The sequence below is a fragment of the Phodopus roborovskii genome, unplaced genomic scaffold (assembly GCF_943737965.1).
Source record: "Phodopus roborovskii unplaced genomic scaffold, PHOROB, whole genome shotgun sequence".
Lineage (NCBI taxonomy): Eukaryota > Metazoa > Chordata > Mammalia > Rodentia > Cricetidae > Phodopus > Phodopus roborovskii.
The window spans coordinates 103,158-124,512 of NW_026125052.1; the positions used below are offsets into that span (position 1 = coordinate 103,158).

The window sequence follows — 21,355 nt, forward strand, 5'->3', positions numbered from 1 at the left end:
GTCGAGCCAGTGTAGAAGCTGGCAAGACAGTTCAGTGAGTTATGGGGCTGGAGCATTCACGGTCCACTGAAGCTTCGACCCTCAGGGACGCCACCTGCACAACAGACTCACACTCTATCCGGAGTCCAGTCTAGCCTTTACCAACCAACGTTGGTTCCCGTGGGGTCGGGGGGATTCTGAAACCTCAGACTAATAGACCTCTCTTACCTTCTTTTCTAGTAGGTGTAGTCATTTTTAATGCTTTATAGTTCGGAGCAGTGGATGGAAGGCTGGAATCAGAAGATTTTGATAAAAAAGATGACAATATCAAGGCCCAGTTGTCATACAGTTTTTGAAAATGACTTTAGCATATCTGAATTTTGCACTCTTTGCAGACTCATGCACATATATTCGGCTTTCAGAATAGTTTTGCAAATTGTACAGACAAAAAAAGGGTGAAGCTTTTTAATAAAAAATTGCATTTATAAATGATCTGTATTAGGATATAAGAGATTTCCAGTTATAGACAATTACTACCCATGTTGTACAAAAGATACCTTCGAAGTACTTTAGTTGCTAATAAAGGACTACACAACTCAAAAAGAAAAAAATAAAAACCCAAAATTTTTAAAAAAAATGTTTAAAAATATAAGTTCCCATATATAGGCAAAAAAATTATAAACAGAGCCCCCCCTTTTTTTTCTGTACTAGCATTCCATGAGTTTGACCTAGATTTCTAGCATAACTAAAAGGTAGGGTTTGTGTATTTGTTTTGGTTTTGTAAATGACTCTCAAAACACTTCTAGGAAAAGGAAAGGACTCCTGTACATCTGTGTTCACCGTGGCACTTTTCACAGTCGTCAAAACGTGAACGGCTCTACTGATGAATGAACGCAGAAAATGTACACGATGGGATTTTACTTGGCCTTAATAAAACTGAAGTGGCACCTTTGGAAGGGAAGTGACTGTGATTAGGAAAAACAGTAGGACCTGGGCATATGAAATATGCCCAGGAAATATGAAGCATTTCCTCTAATTTGCAAAGTCTGTTTTATTTGGAAAGAAGAGGGAGAAAGGGGAGAATGAGAGAAGGGAGAATAGGCAGGAATGGGCAAAGAGAGGGAAGGTATATAAGAAAGCTGACAGAATACTTTTCCCGGAGATTCCTACGGAAGCATGTTTCTTTGCTACAAGGAGGGCATCTTGCACGGGGGAGTTTTCCGTTCCTGTTTCCAGGAGGAGAAAGAATGAGATTGTCTCTTGCATCTGAGGTTTTTCAGTTGCCTTTAACTCAAATAATGCCAAACAGCATATGCAACAACTGTCTAATAACTTTGGGAAAGCCAGGATCTGCTTACACCTTCTGGCAACTATCACTACTCAGGGAGGACACAATTGTCAACCATGACATCTTCTCACAGTGACCTGTGGGGGGGAAAGAGGCAAGTGGGGGAGGGGGAAGTACTTCTGTTCTGTGTTGCTGAGTCTCCTGGAGTGTTGGAGCCCTCTCTTTTCCTGTCCACCCCACCTCCAGACAGGGTTTCTCTGTGTAACAGTCCTAGCTGTCCTGGAACTCACTCTGTAGACCACCAGGCTGGCCTTGCACTCACAGAGATCTGCCTGCCTCTTCCTCGAAAGTGCTGGGATAAAAGGCATTTGCCACCACTGCCCGGCTATTGCCCTGGGTTTTAAGACCTTTACGAAGTGAAATGCTAACCCATGACCTTTTCTACAGGCCTGAGATCAGGCTGTAGCAGGAAGCCAGCATTGCCAGCCCCGCCCTCACCACCCCCCCCCCCCACACACACACACTCAAAGGCACCAAGGACCTGTTGTGCCTAGGCTGTGATCTGGAAAATGCTTTGTCTGCCATGCAGGAGACTGCAGAGTGGGAAGGGGCTGTGGAACATCAGCCCAAACAGGCACCAAGAGGCGTGTGCCTCTGATGACAACTCAGCAAAAGCATATCTGCCAGTGAGCTAGCACTGGAAATGAAAAGGCAGAAATGAAAAACAACTGGGGGTGTTGCAAAAATAAGAATTAGGTTTTGTATTTCTTTTCTTTTAATATGTAGTGTTCAGCCTGCATGTATGCTTGGACACCAGAAGAGGGCATCAGATCTCATTATAAATGGTGCTGGGAATTGAACTCAGGACCTCTGGAAGAATAGTCAAGTGCTCTTAACCTCCGAACCATCTCTCCAGCCCTGGTTTTTGTTTTTTGTTCTGTGTGTGTGTTCCACTATAATACTGCATTTTATAGAAAAATATACTACTTACACATTTCCTAAATCATTTGAACAAGATTTAGAATAAGCTAGGCCTGGTGGTGTAGGCCTGTTATTCTAGCTACTCCCCAGGCTGAGGTAGGAGACTCGCAAGTATGAAGGTCAGCCTGAGTAACTTAGTGAGGCCTGGTCTCAAACTAAAAAATAAAAAACCTGTCTGGGGCTATAGCTTAATAATAGTCTGTAGCATGTGAGAGGCTGGAATCAAAGGTGTATGCCACCATACTTAACTACAAATTATTTCTAAAAGTCCCATTCGAGAACAATGTTTCTGAGACACGAGTACTTACTTTTTGTAATCAGATGCTGATATCAGTCTTTTCTCTCTTATTAAAAAAAAAAAAACTCTATATGCCTACTAGGCTAATGGTACAGGCATGCAATCCCAGACCCTGGCAGTTACATAACAAGGCATTGTCTTAAAAAGGAAGGGGGCAGTATTGAAGAGATGACTCAATGGTTAAGGGCTCTCCCAGAGGTCCTGAGTTTAATTCCCAGCACCCACATCAGGCTCACAACCATCTGTAACTCTAGCTCCAGGGGCCTCCACAGGCACCAACACTTATATGCATGCATATACATACACATGTACACAGACCCTCAGCATTAACAATGCATCTATATCATTTCTATCCCTCCTACCCCTCCCAAATTCATGATCATCATCTTTTTAAAATTTATATATATATATGTGTGTGTGTGTGTGTGTGTGTGTGTATACTCATATGTGTATGTATATATATGCACATATGTATATATAACATACTGAGTCCATTTAGTTTTGCTTGTACATGCATGCATTCAGGGCTGACCTTGGGATTAGACACCCTATGTGGGAGTTGTTCTCTGAAAGCAACCAATTCTCCCTGTCTCAGTAGCCATTGACCTCCTGCAGCTTTTTGTCTAGGGGTGGGACCATGTTGACTTTCCCCTGTCCCCACTACCAAGATTGTCTACTGGTAGTGTCACGCTGGTCATGTTGAGAGTTCAGGAGTGCAGTTTCCCCGTTGTGTCTAGGAGATTTGATCATGGTCCTATGGCTCTCACAAACTTTCCTCCCCACTTTTCCATGGTTTTCCCTGAGCCTTAGATTTACGGGTTGTGTTGCAGATGTATCAGATAGGGTTGGCACCCCCAGTCACAGATTACCTGCATTTTGATCAGTTGTGGGTCTCTGTGACACAAAAAGTGGGGGTGAAAGCCCCACTTATCTGTATAAGCATAGTTACTGTGAAGACAAACCCTACTGGTCTAGGGAAGCAGTAGCAAGTTCTCCTCTCCAGCTTATATCCTTTCTAACCATGGGGAGTTGACTGAGTTTACAGTACTAGACATGATTTCCTCCTGTTGAGCAGGCCTTCAGTCCAATCAGACAGTTGTTGGTAACCAAAATAAAGGTGCCACCATTGTGGCTATCTTGCCAGGCCAGTCACTGTTGTGGTTCATAGGCTGTACATTGGGGTAGGACAACCAAGTGCATCTCTCCCTTGGCAGCTGCCAGAGAATCTTGTGATACCATGAGAGCCAATCATCAGGGAGGAGGCTTTGAGGCCAGTTCCAGATCATTTCCTGTGTCTGAAGTTTAAGAGTTCTTCAGCAATGGTGTCTTACCTTCAAATTCTGGGAGGCAACCAAGGGCAACAGCAATAGTTTATATTGTTTTGATTTGGGGGGGGGTCTCTTAGACCACTCTGACCAAGGAGCTCATGGCTCTCATACATGGTACTGGGGTTTTGTTAGTTGATGGCTTTTTCAGGGAGCATTACCACCCACAGGGTGGTAACTTCTTTAAACTATACATCTGTGTATATACATACACATACATATATATCACATATAATTTTAGATAAGCAAAAAATCATATGGTCTATATGTTTTATGAAATATTCTCAGTGTTATTTTTTGCCCCCTCTGTATCGCTCACCTTTCCCCCTCCCAGGTTAAAGCCCCTCTCTATTTACCACATTTTCTGCTTCATAGCACTATGACCTACCTACCATCCCCCAAACTAGAGCTCCCCTGACTTGGTCCCTTTTGACGTCCCTGATTTCTGTGGTTTCCCATATCTAAAGATTTTGAGCTAAAACCGGGCGTTGGTGGTGCAAGCCTTTAATCCCAGCACTCAGGAGGCAAAAGATGGATGGATCTCTGTGAGTTGGAAGCCAGATTGGTCTACAGAGTGAGTTCCAGGACAGGCTCCAAAGCCACAGAGAAACCCTGTCTCGAAAAACCAAAAGAAAAAAGAAAAAAAGATCCTGAGCTAAGAACCATGGATAGGAGGAAACATGTGGTGTGGCATTTGTCTATTTGTCTTTCTGGGTCTGAATTACTTGACTTGGTATATGGTCTAGTTCCATCCATTTACCTGCAAAATGCATGGATTCAGTTTTCTTTGCAACTCAGTAGAATTCCTTTGTATACATAAGCATTTTCATTATCTGTTCACTTCTGAAAGTCATTTAGGCTGTTTCTATTTCCTAGCTATTGTGAATACAGTGGCAATGAACACGGCTGAACATGTTCGTTGTGGACTATGATGTCAAGTTCTTTGAGAAAATGCCCAGGAGTGTATAGCCGGTAGATTTTTTTTTACCTACTTGAGAATTATCCACACTGATTTCCAGAGTGGAACTGGTTTTCAATATCTAGCTCTACCGTTGGGGTAGATGTGAAGCATTAGGCAGAATGACACTGCAACAATGTTTTGCAAAAAGTTAAATGGAAGAAGCAGCCATATAGACTATAAGATTGCAGAACTTGCATTGTGTGTAAAATATCAAAAGGAAATGGAAATAAGCGAAACTGAAAGAAAATACACTGAGGTCAAGGGATGTATAGGAGCTTTTTATTTTTCTTTTTCCTTCTCTCAAGCTGATATGTTATGTTGTCCTTTTTTAACAATGCCTTAGCAGCTTCACGCTACAAGCAACTCTTTCATCTGTTATTCTATCACACTAATTGCATGAAGGGAGAGAAAAAGGAGAACACAGCTGGCCACTAGGTCCAGGCTGGCCCTCTTGCTATTCTTTTTGTTTATTTGGTTGGTTGATTTTTCTTTTTTGTTGTTGTTGTTGTTTTTTGTTTGGTTGGTTGGTTGGTTTTTGTTGTTTTGTTTTTTTTTTTTTGGTTTTTTTGAGACAGGATTTCTCTGTAGCTTTGGAGCCTGTCATGGAACTCACTCTGTAGATCAAGCTGGCCTCGAACTCACAGAGATCTGCCCGCTTCTGCCTCCTGAGTGCTGGGACTAAAGGCATGCGCCACCAACACTGGGCTGCTCTAGCCATTCTTCCTATAAAGCTCTTCTCACATGATTTGGCTTCCTGTGTTCTTGATGAATGTACAAATTAGCAAAATACCCCTAGCCCACTGGTTAATATTTCACACTCTAAACTAATGGAGTGGCATTTTCACTCGTGTGTTTGTCTTCTGTGACCTTGGTTAGCAGAAAGTCAACCCCAAGAGACTAATCTAGACTTTGTGAAAACAGGAAATCAAGTTTGGACCTGTGAAGCTTTGAGCCCTATATATAGCCTGAGATGCTAGTCTAGGTGCTGCCCTCAAGACATCCAGTCCAAGTAATTGGTCTAAAGGATATCCCACCATCACTCCCAGCATAGCTATAAACCTGGAGTGCATTAGAAACACTGGGAGACGGAGGTATGATCCAGGATGGGGTCAGGAGAGAAAGCTGGCACCATAGAAAGCCTTAGAAACTGACTCCATCCAAAGGCTGCAGGAATTTCACAAAATCTGCTTTCTATTTTAGGACCTTTGGATGGCAGAATAAAAGCTGGATTGAGTTAGGAAAATTGGAGGCAGAGAACCAATTGTACTTATCTTGTTACAGTCCAGGAAAAAAGAAGTGGACTGAGCAAAGGGTACAGCCACTAGTAGAGTGACCGATCCTCCGCCCCCTTCCCCCAAAACCATTGCTGCGGCTCCAGGCCATAACAATGTGCCTTCATATCTTTACTTGTAATACTGAAAAGGAAGTAGCTACCACACATCTGGGAGGAGAGATTGCTCGTCTGGCTTCCTGTGTTATTTACAATCAGGAGGCTGCCCTCCTCTCATAAAGCAAGTAGAGATGCTTAATGGCTCTCGAGGCAAAGCAAAGTTTATGAGCCCCCTCTGACTGCATGCATTCAGGACTAAGCCCAAACACAATATTCCTTACCATGCCTGAAAACTGCTGAACACTGTCTAAAACAATGCCATCGCTACAAACATCTGCAGCGCTGCTGAATGCGACCTCTGTTGTTCCCTGGGCCATTCCGAGCAACACATCCTTATACCGTCCTCTGTCTTCCCTTCTGTACAGAACTGCAATGTCTTTGGGCAGATAACCATGATGGAACAGGCTGTGACATTTTTCTACAACATAGTTGGCTATTTGTTCTAGTGTCAGGTTAGCCTTGATCTCACACACTCCAGGCAGAGCCTGGGCACATATTGCTTCCTCATAGGGAGCCTCCTGGAACATTGCCAGCATGTCTGGAGATATGTTGCAGGGAGGGCTTTCCTGGATCCTCTTCATTTCTTCTTTCATAACGTTTGCAATCTCCACAGCACAGTGGATCTTGTTCGTGATCACTTTTCGAGGAAACTGAGCAGAAGGGGCAGGAAGGCCACTAACATCTGCATAACAGGTTTGGAAAGGATCCAGAAAAAGCCAGAGGATCCCATGGTGAATGTTTTCACTTGCAGCCCCCTTCACTTTTGGATGGGTGATGCTCTTAGCCTTCATGTACCAGTCACTGTATCTCATACAGAAATCTTCAATCTCATCCATCACTATGTGTTTAATCTTTGGGAACTCTTCTCTCATGAAGGTCCTTTGGGTCACAACTTGGCAGGCGACTTGTTGGCTGTAACCGTGAAAGAGTAAACAGGGTTTCAGGCATACAAACAAAGATAATGGAAGCTTTCCTTACTATCTGTGTTAGAAATAGAGACTAATTCTCCTTTGCAGACCAATTCATTAATAGAGGCAGAGCAACAAAAAGCACTCTACTTCCAACAGATAGAATGCAGAGTTTGGGGATTGTTTGGTTAAATCTTCATGTGAGATTCTACTATGAAGTAGTTAGACAATTGGGTCATTTGTGCCTATAATCCCATCACTCAGGAGGCTGGGGATCCAGAGTCCAGGGACAGCCTGGATAACATAATGTCTATAGGCCAACCTAGCCTACATAGTAATACTTGGTCTCAAAAAGTAATAAGTTAGGAAAGCTTGATGCTTCTGCTGATTCAGTTGTGATGCTTGGCAGCAGAAGACAAGATCAATACAGTTAAAGGAAATCTCAAAAGTAACTCTCGCCTGTTCCTACTTCTTTAACTTGCCCTTTTACTAGGATTAGGGAACAGTCTCCTACAAGTATATCATAATCTATACATATAGAAAGGTATGTGCTAATTCAAATTTTGTCTAACGCAAGGTCTGTTTCTTGTCTTCCAAAAATCAGAAACTCCTTTGGGTTTTGGTAAGAAAAACACCAGTTGCTGAGTTCCTTCAAGGAGACTTAAAAAAAAGAAACCCCCACAGGTCTTTCTCTCTCTGGTCCACTTCTCTTTGTGGCACATTGTAGCATGCATATACACTACACAAACAAGCTTCCCAGATCTGGTTGCTTCTGGTTTTCTCTAAGTATCCAATAGGGTGCCCTCATACAGACTGTGTGTACACGGTCTCCTGGGGCTGACTCTCTGCCTTGACTTGTAACTATGTTCATTTTCTTCTAGCTTGGTCTGCGTGGCTCTTGAAGAAAAGCACTGATTTTGAGCTGTCCCCATGCCTTCCTCACATTAAGGGTTTGATAGGTATTTGGCAATTGGGGTTTTAACTGGGAGGTTTTTAATTTTTCGCTACAGAGCTCCATAACATTCCTAGCCCCTAGCAGTTTCCTCCATAATTAATCTAGCATCTGTAGACATTCCAACATCACCATTCTTCATGTGTCCATACTCTGGCTGGACTCTCACTCCTCACCGCCTTTGACCTTGCTGTGACCTTTGCCTGGGAGGCCCTCCCCATCTCATTCACTTCTCCTACTGTTAACCTTTGCTCCATTGCTTTTGATACAGGGTCTCACTGTGTAGGCCAGGCTGCCCTTAGACTCTCAGTCCCCTTGCTTCAGTCTCCACAGTGCTGGGATTCCAGGCATGCACCCTCACACCTGGCTTCCTAATGATTTAGTACAGTCAAGAGTCTCCTTCCCTAGAGAGCATTTGTCCACCAACCTCCAGCCTATGAGGCAGATCTTCATTATAATACCAACACAGCACTTGCTTGTATTGTTTATTTTGTAAAGTCTTCATTGTTTTTTCCTCTTTTATTATATCTAATAGCATCTAACATAAATACTGCTCAAAATTATTTTTGAACAATTAAAACTGGAAGAAATAACATGAATTTTTCCTCTGTGCTAAACTGTACAATATTCAATTTATTTACTACACTGAAAGCTAGAGAATTCAATCAGAATTAAATTTACATGTTTTCTAAAATATGTGAATATTTTATAAACAGAGTTAAAGTGTATTTAAATTTAAATTCCTGCCAGATATAGTGACTAATTGTGTAACCAAAACACTAACTATCCAGCAAAAATTTATTTAAAGTAAGGCAGGTTCATTTCTACTTTTCTTAGAGCGAAGGACACAGATTATGGGAAAATGTTTCTACTGTAAATTAGAGGCACAGTTGGGCATGGTAGTGTATCTCTATAATCTTATTGCTCAGGAAGCTGATTCAGGAGGATTGAGTTTAAGGAGAAAGACAATCTAAAAAAAACAACAACAACAAATGGCAAGTATCCCTGGCCTGTTTTTTACTCACTCTAGAGCTCAACCACACTTGGAAATCTGTGTTAATTCAGGCGTTTGCACTTGCTGGTGAAAAACAGCATTGTTAAACTCAAACAAATTACTTTTGTGACCGTGTTGAAAGACACCCCATACCCCCGAAGGTAAAATTCTCACGTCACAAAATCCCTGAGGGAGTCATTTCCACAAACATAGAGGATCTCTTTTGGTCTGCAGTGGAACACATCCTTGATTTTCTCTGTGATCTTTATGGCTAGGGCAGTCTTCCTGGTTCCGGGAAAACAATGGATGAACAACTCCCGGGTTTCCTGGAGGCTCTCGGAGAGTGAGTTGCATTGCTCTTCTATTCGAAGCTTGAAAACCTCACAGCCCAGCTGGTCACTTAGCACTGACCTGGAGCACAGTGAGACCCCCACAAGGGCTTGCAGCACGCCTTCCACTTCTGCTTTACTAGACAGTGTGTAGGATCTGGGGTAACACACAGGGGACTGATCAGGTCTGGGCCCTCTGCTGGTCAGGTATATCTGCCTTGGAATGATGCACACTTTCCCCGTATAGCTGCCAAGAGTTTGGAGCTGCTGCTTTAACTGAAGGGCGGTGTTGTGAGTATAGTCATATCCTCCATTCCAACTTTGGTCTGTTAAGATCGTATAGAGTACCAGGGGGCTGTTGACTGCTACCAGGAGAGCATCACACAGTACCTTCTTCTCCTTTGTTAAACCAATATCACCAGCCCAGCTTCTAGAAACTATCACAATCCCATGAGGACAAGGATGTGTCTGTGACTTCAGTAAGTCCTCCAATCCATTGTGATCCGAGAACAGCTTCTTACAGAGGGATTTTGGATGAAATTGCAGACTTGACTGTGTCACTGAAAATTGAAGGAATAAAAGTTAGCAAAACTTAGAAAAAAAGAGCACAGGGCTGCTATTGCAACCTTATAGAAAATAACTAGTTTAGCCTTGGAATCATCCACAACCAGCATGCCACACCCGACATTCCATGCCCAGCAACTCTACAGCCTAGAGGGAAGCTGTCAGGATGAAGACTACTGAAAACAAGCTCCTGGAGCCTTTTCCTGGTCTCAGACACAGACCGATGCTGGAAAGGCATCCCTTTCTGTGGAGGTGATCCTTTGGGGGAAAGTAAGAGTCCTCTTTAGGTCGCATAGTGGGTGTGCTCAGGAGGCAGAAGCAGGCTAGTCTCTGAGTTTGAGGCCCTCCTGTTTCAGGACAGCCAGTTTCAGTCAGTTTCAGGACAGCCAAAGCTACACAGAGAAACCCTGTGTCAGAAAAGAAAGAAAAAAAGGAGGGGTGTCTTCTTTTAGAAAAGTAACTTTTTGTTGTCATTGTTTTTCTTTTTGTTTTTTCACACAGGGTTTCTCTGTGTAGCTTTGGAGCCTGTCCTGGAACTCACTCTAGCCCAGGCTGGCCTGGAACTCACGGAGGTCTGCCTGCCTCTGCCTTCTGAGTGATGGGATTAAAGGTGTGTGTCACCATTGCTAAACAGAATAGTAATTCTTAACAGAGGCCTGAAGACATTTTATTATTATTGTGTGTGTGTGTGTGTGTGTGTGTGTGTGTGTGTGTGTTGTATATGTGGAGGTCAGAAGACAACTTTCAGGTTCTCTCCTTCCACCATTGGGGCCCAGAGATTAAACTCAGGTTCAATGCTGGGTATCACACTCAGAACCTTGCTAGGCAAATACTCTACCACTGACCTATGCTTTATTGTATAAAAACAATCTCCTCAGATGAAATGAAGAGGGGATATACAAATCTGGACTGGACAGTAGTGAGATACTGTCTCAAAAACCAAACAAAAATTGAGATAGGTATACCTGGAAACAAACAGCGCTGTAGAGTCCCCTTACATTCCAGGGCTTTTGTGAGATATGCTGGCCTTCTTGGTGCAGACGAAGCTGATGAAATCGGGTGAGCTCTGTAATCAGTGATGGGCAAGCTGGAAGGATCTAAACAAATATATAGAAAGCGGCTTCAGAGAATACGAAAATGCGAACATGGCAGAACTCTGAGATTGTTCTTTCTTCAGGAAACAGGTTCGAGGTCCTGCACTGCCTCACACAGCTGTGCAAGGCAGGAAAGGAAGCTGGAAACTGCTATGTGGGTCTCTAGTAGTTTACCTCACTGGGTAATTCATTTCAAACAAGTGCCATTTCTCCTGTCTCTCATGAGGTGATGGTCCCTGAGTTTTCTTCCAACTGTATAAAATCCTGATGCCAGGTCACATGTAAGAAGAAAGGGGAGCTACTAGAGGTCAGCAAAGGTCATGTGAGCACAGTTGTTTTAAGCTCTAGGACAGTGAGAGAAAGCACAGTAATGCAAGGAAGCCTTAAACCTTGTCGGCCACCTACAGGGGGGGATGGAGAAAAGGAGAAAGCCCTGTTGGCTGTAAGCCACCATATGGCCAGAGGGGGCAGCACAGGCTGCAACTGAGTTGCTTTTAGTTTCCATCTAAAGTGAGATGGAATTGGAAGGAGAAGGGGAGGTGGGAGGAGTAAGGGAGGTAGCAGGAGTCCGGGGTGAGCATGCCTTTAATCCCAACACCTGGGTGACAGAGGCAGGTGGATCTCTGTGAGTTCCAGGACAGCCTGGCTTATAGAACTGATTCCAGGACAAGCTCTAAAGCTACACAGAGAAACCCTGTCTCGGGGTGGGGGGTGGGGGTGGAGGGGTGGGGGTGGAACAAAACAAACAATTTGTTTGATCTATTTCCTCATTTCCCCAGGAAAGACAAAGGAGGATGCCATGAAGTCTATAATGACTGACATCTGTATCCAGAGACCTAAGGCATTTCATCAAATTGGGAGCAACTGATCCGGCAAGCAAGGGAATGAGTTTATTTGCAAGTCTTTAATGGGCTGCATAGGAAGCACCAAGGCTGACTACCAAACAAGATGTAAGGGCTGTACAACCATCAGGGGTGCCCCCCTACCCCCACCCGTGGTTCCCAGAGTACATGCTCTTGCTTCGCTTTCCCAGTTTTGTGGTGCCTTGTATAGTTTAAGATATATGCTTCTAGATTTACTGAACCATTTACTGAAGTGGTTCAAATTTCCCTCTCCCTCTTTGTCTGCCTCTCTCTTACACACACACACACACACACACACACACACACACACACACACACACAGAGAGAGAGAGAGAGAGAGAGAGAGAGAGAGAGAGAGAGAGATACTTAGTGCAGTGTCATACTTAAATGGTGTTCTCTGAAGATTGTCCAATAAACTATTCCACGTACTATTTTTTTTTTTTTTTTTTTTTTTTTTTTTTTTTGGTCAGCAGGGTTTTACAATGCAGAAAAGAAACTCACTACTTAATAGCTAATGATATATGATAACTTGACTCTAAAAGACTGAAATCCAAATTCCTTTTTTTTTTTTTAACTTCAAAGAGATTCAGAGTCTTCAGAACTAAGCCATCAGAAAAAGAACACTATTGTGGAAGTGCATTTGGTAAACAAAAGCACATTTCTGGCTTTTAAAACTAAACTACATGATAGAATATCCTCAAAAGGTGAAGGAGAGAGTTCTTGCTCTTAGCCTCTGTGATGCCTTCCATCTTTTTTTTACCTGGCGGAATATCCAGCATCATGTCTACCCATTGTTGAGCCACCAGCCTTTTGACATTGTTGTCCTTCATGATCCAGGAATCAGGGTCCTCTGAAAACACGACACAGCAGAAGGGCTCTACTTGAACCACACAGACATAACCATATAGGGCCTCTTTTTGGTAAACCTTCAAAATTTTGGTTGTGAAATTCACCTTGGGCTTTTCATGACAGAAGTGGTACGTGGGCAACTTTTCTATGCAGTTTTTTATTTCTGTTTTTAGTGATTCTGGGTTCACTTTCTCTTTCTTACATCCAAAAACTTCTTTGCTCTTATCATCAACCCCAATAATTAAGTATCCCCCTTGAGTGTTGGCAAATGCAGAAACATAGTGAGCCAGTGTCTCTTTAATTCGAGGGACAATCTTTTTGGTGGTGAACCTTTTAAACTCCACATGTGTTGACTCTGTGAAGTTCAGCTTCTCCTTATAATTGAGTTTATCCTTTTTAAAAAATTCTGAAGCACACACCTTCATATCTTCTTCTTCCTGGATGGATCTGTTGAGGACGAATTCCTGAGAATGCACCCTGGTGACACCTCTTTGGGCTCTAGACTCTTTCTCTTTGAGAAGCTCCAGGGCACTGCTGGCACTCAAGTTGATGGCAGAGGTAACATCTCTCTGGTATAAGTTGGAGCGTAAGCTGCAAATCTTCAGCGGAAGGCTGGAGGCTTCTGGGCTCCATGGCTTCACAAAAATCAGGAGGTTGTGGTTCAGTTGCATATAGTCAAGATGCTTCTGTGAACCTGATGGAAGAAGCTTTTGAAAGGAAGTTTCCAAATCCTGCCCCAGCCCGTGGCATCGGTAACTATAGTTTTCATCAACGATCTCGGCTTTGACCACACCTCCTCCAGAATTCAGCAGTGCACAGACAGCCTGGATGATACTCGAGTTCTCATGTCTTTTCAGACAACCATTGGTCATATTCTTCCTGTTTTCTTCTCCCAGAGTCACTTTGCCCAAATTTACGATGATCTCAGCATAGGGCATTTTTTATGCTTCCAACAATAGCAAAGGGGTGTTCCTACATATAACCAGGGCAGAAATATTTGTATTAGTGAGAAGTTCAGAGATGACAATATTTTCTCCAAGGCTATTCATTACTGGAGATACATTTTAACATTCAACAGTCTTTTAAAAGATTCTTTAGTGAAACTAGGAACTGAACCTCTAGTTTTTCCCATTGTTTTTGAACAATTTTGCTAAATACACTTTTCAACGAGAGTAGCCAAAGATTAAAAACTGAATACTCAATAGCTTTCCATAATGAAATAAATTAAGTTGCAAAAACTTCAGCTCACTTCTGCTTAAATTTTGGATGCACCAACACTGAGTCCAGATATAAGAGAGATGGGTTAGGGCAGATGCTAAGTGAGTAAAAAAAAAAAAAAAAAGTGCAGAAATGCGGGGTAGTGGTGGATCTCTGTGAGTTCGAGGCCAGCCTGGTCTACAGAGTGAGTTCCAGGACAGGGTCCAAAAAAAAAAAAAAAAAAAAAAAAAAAAAAACCAAAGCAAACAATAGAAAAAAAGAATGTGCAGAAATAGAAGATGAAGTCAGGGGCTCTAGTCATAATACAAAGGGGAAGAAAAGCAGCAGTGGGAAACACAGGGACTAGAGTTTGGGGCTGTGTGTGGCAGGTCTTGCTATGAACACAAGTATCAGGCTGGGCATGGCAGCACATGCCTATAATCCTAGCACTGAGGTGGCTGACACAGGAGGTTCAAGAATTTGAGGCCACATATATGGGCACATAACTGTAATCCCATCAGGAGATGGAGGCAAGAGGGACAGCTCCAAAGTCATTTCTGGCTATAGTAAGTTCAATACCAGCCTTGACTAGATGAGACCCTGTCTCATACAAGCAAAGAAATAAAAAGTAGTGTCTGGAGGGATGGCTCAGAGGTTAAGAGTACTGGCTGCTCTTCCAGAGGTCCTGAGTTCAAGTAGCAGAAACCACAGGGTGGCTCACAACCAACCACCTGTAATAAGATCTGGTGCCCTCTCTGGCATGCAGGCATATGTGCAGGCAGAACACTGTATACATAATAATAAAATAAATCTTTAAAACAACAGGAAAAAAAACTCCAAAAAGTATATAACACATAAAATTTGGTATTTCATATGCTATTTTATTTTATACGTTTTAAAGACCAAATGCTGAAATTGCTTTAACTCTTCACACATCGCCTAAAGTCACAGGCAGTGTGAATATGTCACAGACAGTAAGATGTGAGGCCTTCCCTTCTAGTTTAGCTTTGTACTATGGAGCCTCTAAGATTTGGAAAAGTGCTAAATCCTTTGAGGCCCAGTTGCTAAACTGTGACCAACAACCTTTTGTTTTAAGACTAGAGTACAGCCATCTCAATTGAAATTAGAGCTCTAAAGAAAACATTTCAGAAAGATAACTGTAAAGTAGAACATTTGCTTTTTAACTGGAGCAAGTGGTCTTTCTCTGGGAAAGAGTGTCCATGCGCTGTCTGCACACAGGACTGGCAGAGGCTGGTCACAGTCCAGAGCAATTCCATTCCAATTTTTGAAACTCTATTAGAAGCGGCTTTCTTATTTTCAGGTTGCCTTCCTGGTAACTTTCATTGTTGGGGTCTATACAGCAAACCTAAGTGACTTTGGACTACCACAGTGTGTGGTCTTATAGCTCCCAGTCTCTTTGATGTTACTCGGATGCTAACTACATGAGATGACAGAGTGTTCTGAGAGTCTAGATTCCAACTGAGCATCTTTCCCACCAGCTTGAGAATTTCTCCCTCACCTTCCTTACTAAATGTCTCCTTGACTATTGCTATACCCAATGCTTCCTACTCTCAGACCTGAACTACGTCTAAAATAATGATGAGATTTAGAAAAGCAATTCTTTACCTGGTGTTCTTGTTTCCTCCTGCTGCTTCAGCTCTTCATCTGGCTCTGGGTGGAATGTTTGCCTGTTGTTGAGGGCCCTGCTGCCCTGTGATATCTGCCTGGGAGGAACAGGAACTCTGCCAGAATCCCTCAGCCTTCATAACATTGACCCACTGAGGAAGACTGATAAGGACCCAAGAAGAGTCTATGTCATGGCAGATTAGCAAGCTAAGGTCTGACCTCAGAGAGTGAATCAGGTCCGTAGAGTGGGGAAACATGGGAGCTTTCAAGTGAGCAGTCAGAGTTCCGTTTGCATCTTCTAAAAGGAATGAGCATTACTTCCACACATCACAAAGCACCTCTTTCCTGGTTAAATTGGTTTGCAAAACTGCACTCATTTGAATTTTTTGAAAAAGAATCTCACTTTGCAGCCCTGGCTGGCCTGGACCTCTCTATATAGACAAGGCTGGCTTCAGACTCACAGAGATCCCCTTGCCTCTTGTTTCATGAGTGCTGGAATTAAAGATGTGTGTCACCAGGTCTGGCTACACTCATTTTTAATTAGGCTATTCTTGTACATACATACTCACTGTGAGCAATGTTAGCTTATTTCAACATCTAAATTTCCTGTTGTGTTTTATTTACTTTTATACTTTTTCCTACTTTAAATTTTTTTTTTTACTGGACTGGAGAGATGGCTTGGAAGGTAAGACTGACTGCTCTAATTCCCAGCAACCTCATGGTGGCTTATAACTAGCTGTAATGAGATTTGGTGCCCTCTTCTGTCATGCAAATGCCCATGCAGGCAGAACACGGCATATATAATAAATCTTAAAACATTCTTACTAATCATGAAAAATTTACTTATTTTTAAAGTTTTCATGTAAGTATATATTACATGTTGAAATGTTCCTCCTATGCGTCCTAGTACCGCTTTTCTTGCCCCTCTGTCCTCCCGATAGTTCTCCTTTCTTGCCCTACAAATCTTTATTTCTGCTTTGGTGTTATATATACCTACCTGATTTTGTACACTTATAAAGAACCCATGAACCAGGAATGAGATAAAAATACAACATTTGCCGGAGACTGTCTTGCTTAATACTATTATCTCCCACTGTATCCATTTTCCTGCAAATGATAAAATGTTTCTGAGGACCAACCAAAAATTCCACTGCATCTGTATATCACATTTAAAATTTTTATTCAGAAATTAAAATATAATTACATCATTATCCCTCTTCCCTTTCCACCCTCTAACCTTTGCCGTGGCACCTGCCCCTTGGTTCCTCTCTCAAATTCTTGCTCTTTGTTTTTTTTACACATACACCCTCCTAAATATATAAGCACAAACTTCTCAGTCCATATGATGTTATTTACATGGTATTTGATTTCAGCTGTGACCTCTTGGTATTGGATAACTAATTTGTGAGCCCTTCCCTGGGACAGACTATTCCTCACGTTCTCAGTATTTCTTAGTTGCCAGTAGTTCCTTGTCTATGGTTGAAGTCCCATGAGATTCCCTCCTTCCACAATAGCATGTCTATCCATATTGTCCTTGTTCGGTCAGCATGTTGTTATACGTAATCTCACATCAAACTTCCTAGTCCACCGAGTTTTGCGATCTTTCCGCCCCCTCTTCCACTATGACTCCTGAGCCTTAGGTGCAGGAATTGTGTTGCAGATGTATCTGTTGCGGCTGGGCACTATAAGGTCACTTGTTCTCTGAAGTGTGATTGGTTGTGGTTTTCTGTGATCTCCATCTGTTGCAAGGAGACATTTCTTTGATGAGTGAGACCTATTCTTACATGTGGGTATAAGGATACATGTTTATACTGCAGTTAAGGATTGTGCTGGTTTAGTAAATGGCACTTGTAGGTTTTCCTCCACGATCAATGACTTCACAAGCCCCCCCCCCCCCTCCGGACATGGCTTCTCCTTTGGTTTCAGCCTAGTGAAACTGATGTCAAACCTCTTGCTGAAAAAAAAAAAAAAAAAAAAAAGTCTAAGGATGGCCTTAGACCAGACTTGAATAGTCTAGTATAGAGGACACTTTGTTCCTTTCTACTCTCCACTTTATATCAAACCCTTTTGTACACTGACGCGGCAGCTCACGTTCCAGGGGATCTGACACTCGTTTCTGACCTGCTGGCTCTGCACTGACATACACGCAGGCAAAACACACATGCATAATCGTAAATAAATCTTTTTAAAACTCTGTCTTTAAAAATGTTCAAGACAGGGTTCTCTCGCCTCTCCCCTACCCACTATCGAGGCATGCGTAAAATTACTATGCCTAACAGTCGCCAGGAATCCATGAACAGAATATTGTAGCGAGAAGAAAAACAGCATCGCTCGCTGTACAGAACACCACAGGCCTAACTCGTAGAACACAGACCCGGGTGCCTAGATGTCCCGGGTAAGCTGCCTCCGCCATTACGCCAGCTTCACGCTCTGCCTTTAGCTCACCCTCTGATTGGCTTCTTTTCATGTCAGTACCGCCTTACAGCTGCTCACGTGAAGCTCTGGCTGTCGCGGGATTGGCTGTTTGGAGCGCGTGGGGCTGTGGGACGCAGGCCCGCAGAGACGGAGGGGAGAGGGCGCGGGAATCCTGTGTGGTCCGGACGCAGTGTCCCTGAGCTGGGTTCAGTCGTCCCCCCCAACCCCTGCAGCCGGCAGGTGTTTCCTGATAGTCCCGGTTCACCACTGCGGATTGAGGCGCCGATTCGAGCCGCGATTCCTGCCTCAGTCCTCTTCCCCCACCAAGGATGGTTCCCGTCTCTCGAAATTGGTGGGGTTGGACTTTATCTCTTTTTGCTTTGAGGATCTACAGTGTGTAAGCTCGCGCTGGCCTGCAAAAGAATCTTGCAGAGCGCCATGTGCTAGAGGATGGGCGAATGAGAGCTTGGAGATGCCTGAGGTATGGCAGGATGACAGGTTGGAGGTAAGCTGGCATTATAAATTGTGCCGATGTTTTTCTAATCGAGGACCATAGGGCTTAGCGAAGACGGGTTGGGTATTGAAGTAATTTATTGATCCCCTGTGTTCCAGGCTCCTGTCAGCCTTGGTTATTTAGGAACTCAGTGAGATGGGGGAAAACTGGTAAACCGCTGCATAGTTGACATGTGATGGTTGCTGTGATGGAAGAGAAAGCCGTGGAGGTTAGAGGAAACTAACTAAGGTAGTTCAGGGCATTTAACAGGAAAGGTGACCTTTGAGTAGCTCAGAAAGTATACTCTGCCTTTCTCCCGTTGAGATAAGAGCGGGAGGAGGCTTCAGGTGGAGGCAGAGAACTAGGAAAACGTACCCGCTGGCCATGGCAGGAGCTTGGGTTCGCTTACTATGTCTGTCTGGACCTTTAAGTGGAATTTGTTCCGCACACTTATGCTCCCGTAATTCAGAGGAAGGGCAGGGCCTTCCTTTTGGGATTAATTGGGATACAGCTTAATGCAAAAAGTGGCAGTGTGGAGGGTCACAACTGGAGGGGCAACACTGAGCTGAAGGAACGGTTTCTACCGAGGGAAAGGGACAAGTCCACAGAGTATATCTGAGAACTTGCAAATAGTTTGGGTTGGGTGGTCTATAAGAGTTGTTAGGGTTATGCTATTAATTAGATAAGGATAAATGTGTATTTTGGATTTTTTTTTTTTTTTTTGAGACAGGGTTTCTCTGTATTGTTTTGGAACTTGTCCTGGAACTCGATCTGTTGACTATTTTGGATTTTCAATATTGCCCACGCTGGCCTCAAACTCGGGATTCTTCTGCTTCAGCCTCCCAAAGGAGTAGGTGTATCCACCATTACACCTGGCTTGAGTTTTGTTGTTTGGGGGGGTGGGGTTCTTTTTGTTCTGGTGGTGTGGTTCTGGGAATTGGCCAAGGGTTTCGCTTGTGGGTTTGAACGCCAAGCAAAGTGATTTGGATTTTATTCCCTGGGCCATGGGGAGTAATTGCATGCTTGCAGTGGCTGATTCACACTTTTATAGTTTTTCTTTTGGTCAGTGTGAATATGTGCTGTTGCCCAGGGAAACCAGAGGCAAGGAGACCTATTGAATCACAATAGGCTTAAAGTCAGTTAGTTACCAGTCCTCTCAAAGAGTGCTAGTTTTCTTAACTGCTGAGGTATCTCCCTGGTGCTAGCCAATAGATTCTGTTACATTAGTAAAGGGCAGGAGTTGAGAAGTTAAGAGGTGGAAAGATATAAACCCAGCATTCAGACCTCAGTTCTCTTCCTCATTCTGCTATTAATTGCTATAGCACTTTAGCAGGTCCTAGCCTCTCAAGAATTTTTGGACTGAAATTAGGAGATTCTGAAAAAATTTTTGTCTTGTATGGTTTTGTTTGTTCACTGTAAGTTTTCCTATGTTGCTCAGGCCTCTTAACTCCTTGGCTCAAGTGACCCTCTTGTCTTACCCTCTAGAGTAGCTGGAACTACAAGCATTTTGACTATATTTTTTTATTTTTTGTTGGTTGAATTCTATGTTAAATGATTTATAATTTTGTAGAGAATCTTTTCTATAGCTACTACTTTAAATAAGTAGGCTATATGTCTCTTCACAGACACTCCTAAGATTTTTGTCCAAATAAATGGAGGTTGTACTCATTTAACTATTTTTTTTTTTTTTTTGTTTTGTTTTGTTATTGTTGATTTGAGACAGGGTCTTGCTATGTAGCTCTGAGAACTGTCCAGGAACTCATGTAGACCTCAAACTCACAGAGATTCGAAGACAGCCCTCCCTGCCTCCCATGTGCTGAGATTAAAGAAAGGCATGCACCACCATGCCAGGGCTCTAAAAAAAAAAAAAAATTCAAGTGGTAAATGTTTCACTACTCTGTGTTATGAGAATAAAACAGCCCCCTACCCATATATAAAACTAATTTTTTTTTTTTTTTTTTTTTGGAGACAGGGTTTCTCTGTGCTGTGTACCCGCTCCAGTTGGTCTTGGAATGCACTCTGTAGACCAGGCTGACCTCAAACTCATAAAGGTCCACCTGCCTCTTACTCCAGAGTGCTGGGTTTAAAGGTGTGCACCACCACCACCCAGCTTGTTTTAAGTTTTTATTTTTGTAAAGCAATTACTACCACATAGTGGAAAGTATTTATTGTAAATTCAAAACTGAAACATCTAAAAGAAGCAGCTTTTATGTTATGTGAGCCTAAATGCTGTTTGGATATGAAAATAGGTGCTCCTTGGGGGGGGGCCAAGTGGAATGATGCAATGATGAGTGAAGTATAGTCTGACCTGGTATTGCCATTGCTTCAGCATTGGCTTTGACCAGGGCATGATTCCTTAATCTTCTCTCTGAGCTGACTGTGCTTGTCTTACCACACTGGTGTATTTGAACCTATTGGGATACTGACTTGTTATATGTAAGAGTCTTTCTTTTGTATCCCTTGAATTACTGATACTTTCATGTTTTTTTCTTTAGGTCCAGGTGAGAAAGCAGGCTTGAAAACCTAACAGAGGATTCCTCATTCTGGAAATCAGTTCCTGACTAACTTATTACTGTATTAAAAGTGTTGTAATTAACTTATGGTATTTATTTGTGTTAGACCTTTGTTTTGGTAAGATTTTACAAGAGCTTGTAAAAGACCATTATCTCTTCCGATATATGTAAGCTTTAATAATTTTAAATCCACGGGATGGATTGTCCATTTTAAAACCCAGTAAAGTTATATCATCTTTATGGTGCCAGAGAATATGCTCTCAGTTACCAGCATTTACAAATTATTTTCATTTATCCTACATTGGTTTTTCAAAAGCCATTTGTTCATCAGCTTGT

The 21,355-nt window shown here is 42.7% G+C and overlaps 1 protein-coding gene, 1 long non-coding RNA gene and 1 other non-coding gene across 4 annotated transcripts; 2 read left to right on the plus strand and 1 right to left on the minus strand.

The window, feature by feature from the left end:
* Positions 1-5,099: 5,099 nt before the first annotated feature.
* Slfn14 (schlafen family member 14) lies at positions 5,100-15,713 on the minus strand. Of its 2 annotated transcripts, none has more exons than XM_051180000.1 (5): positions 15,599-15,713; positions 12,687-13,747; positions 10,935-11,066; positions 9,488-9,965; positions 5,100-7,134 (listed from the first exon to the last, which is right to left on the minus strand). In XM_051180000.1, the coding sequence occupies exons 2-5, from the start codon at positions 13,711-13,713 to the stop codon at positions 6,318-6,320; spliced, it is 2,454 nt and encodes an 817-aa protein (XP_051035957.1). In that variant the 5' UTR covers positions 13,714-13,747; positions 15,599-15,713; the 3' UTR covers positions 5,100-6,317. The 2 variants fall into 2 exon arrangements, with proteins under 2 accessions (XP_051035957.1, XP_051035873.1); XM_051179916.1 differs by having other exon boundaries at positions 9,251-9,965.
* A 2,488-nt stretch (positions 15,714-18,201) lies between these two features.
* LOC127219031 (uncharacterized) lies at positions 18,202-21,102 on the plus strand. Its single transcript, XR_007834261.1, has 2 exons — positions 18,202-18,518; positions 21,002-21,102. It is a non-coding gene; the product is annotated as an uncharacterized LOC127219031 (long non-coding RNA).
* LOC127221943 (Z30 small nucleolar RNA) lies at positions 20,786-20,882 on the plus strand. Its single transcript, XR_007834511.1, has one exon. It is a non-coding gene; the product is annotated as a Z30 small nucleolar RNA (small nucleolar RNA).
* Positions 21,103-21,355: the final 253 nt, after the last annotated feature.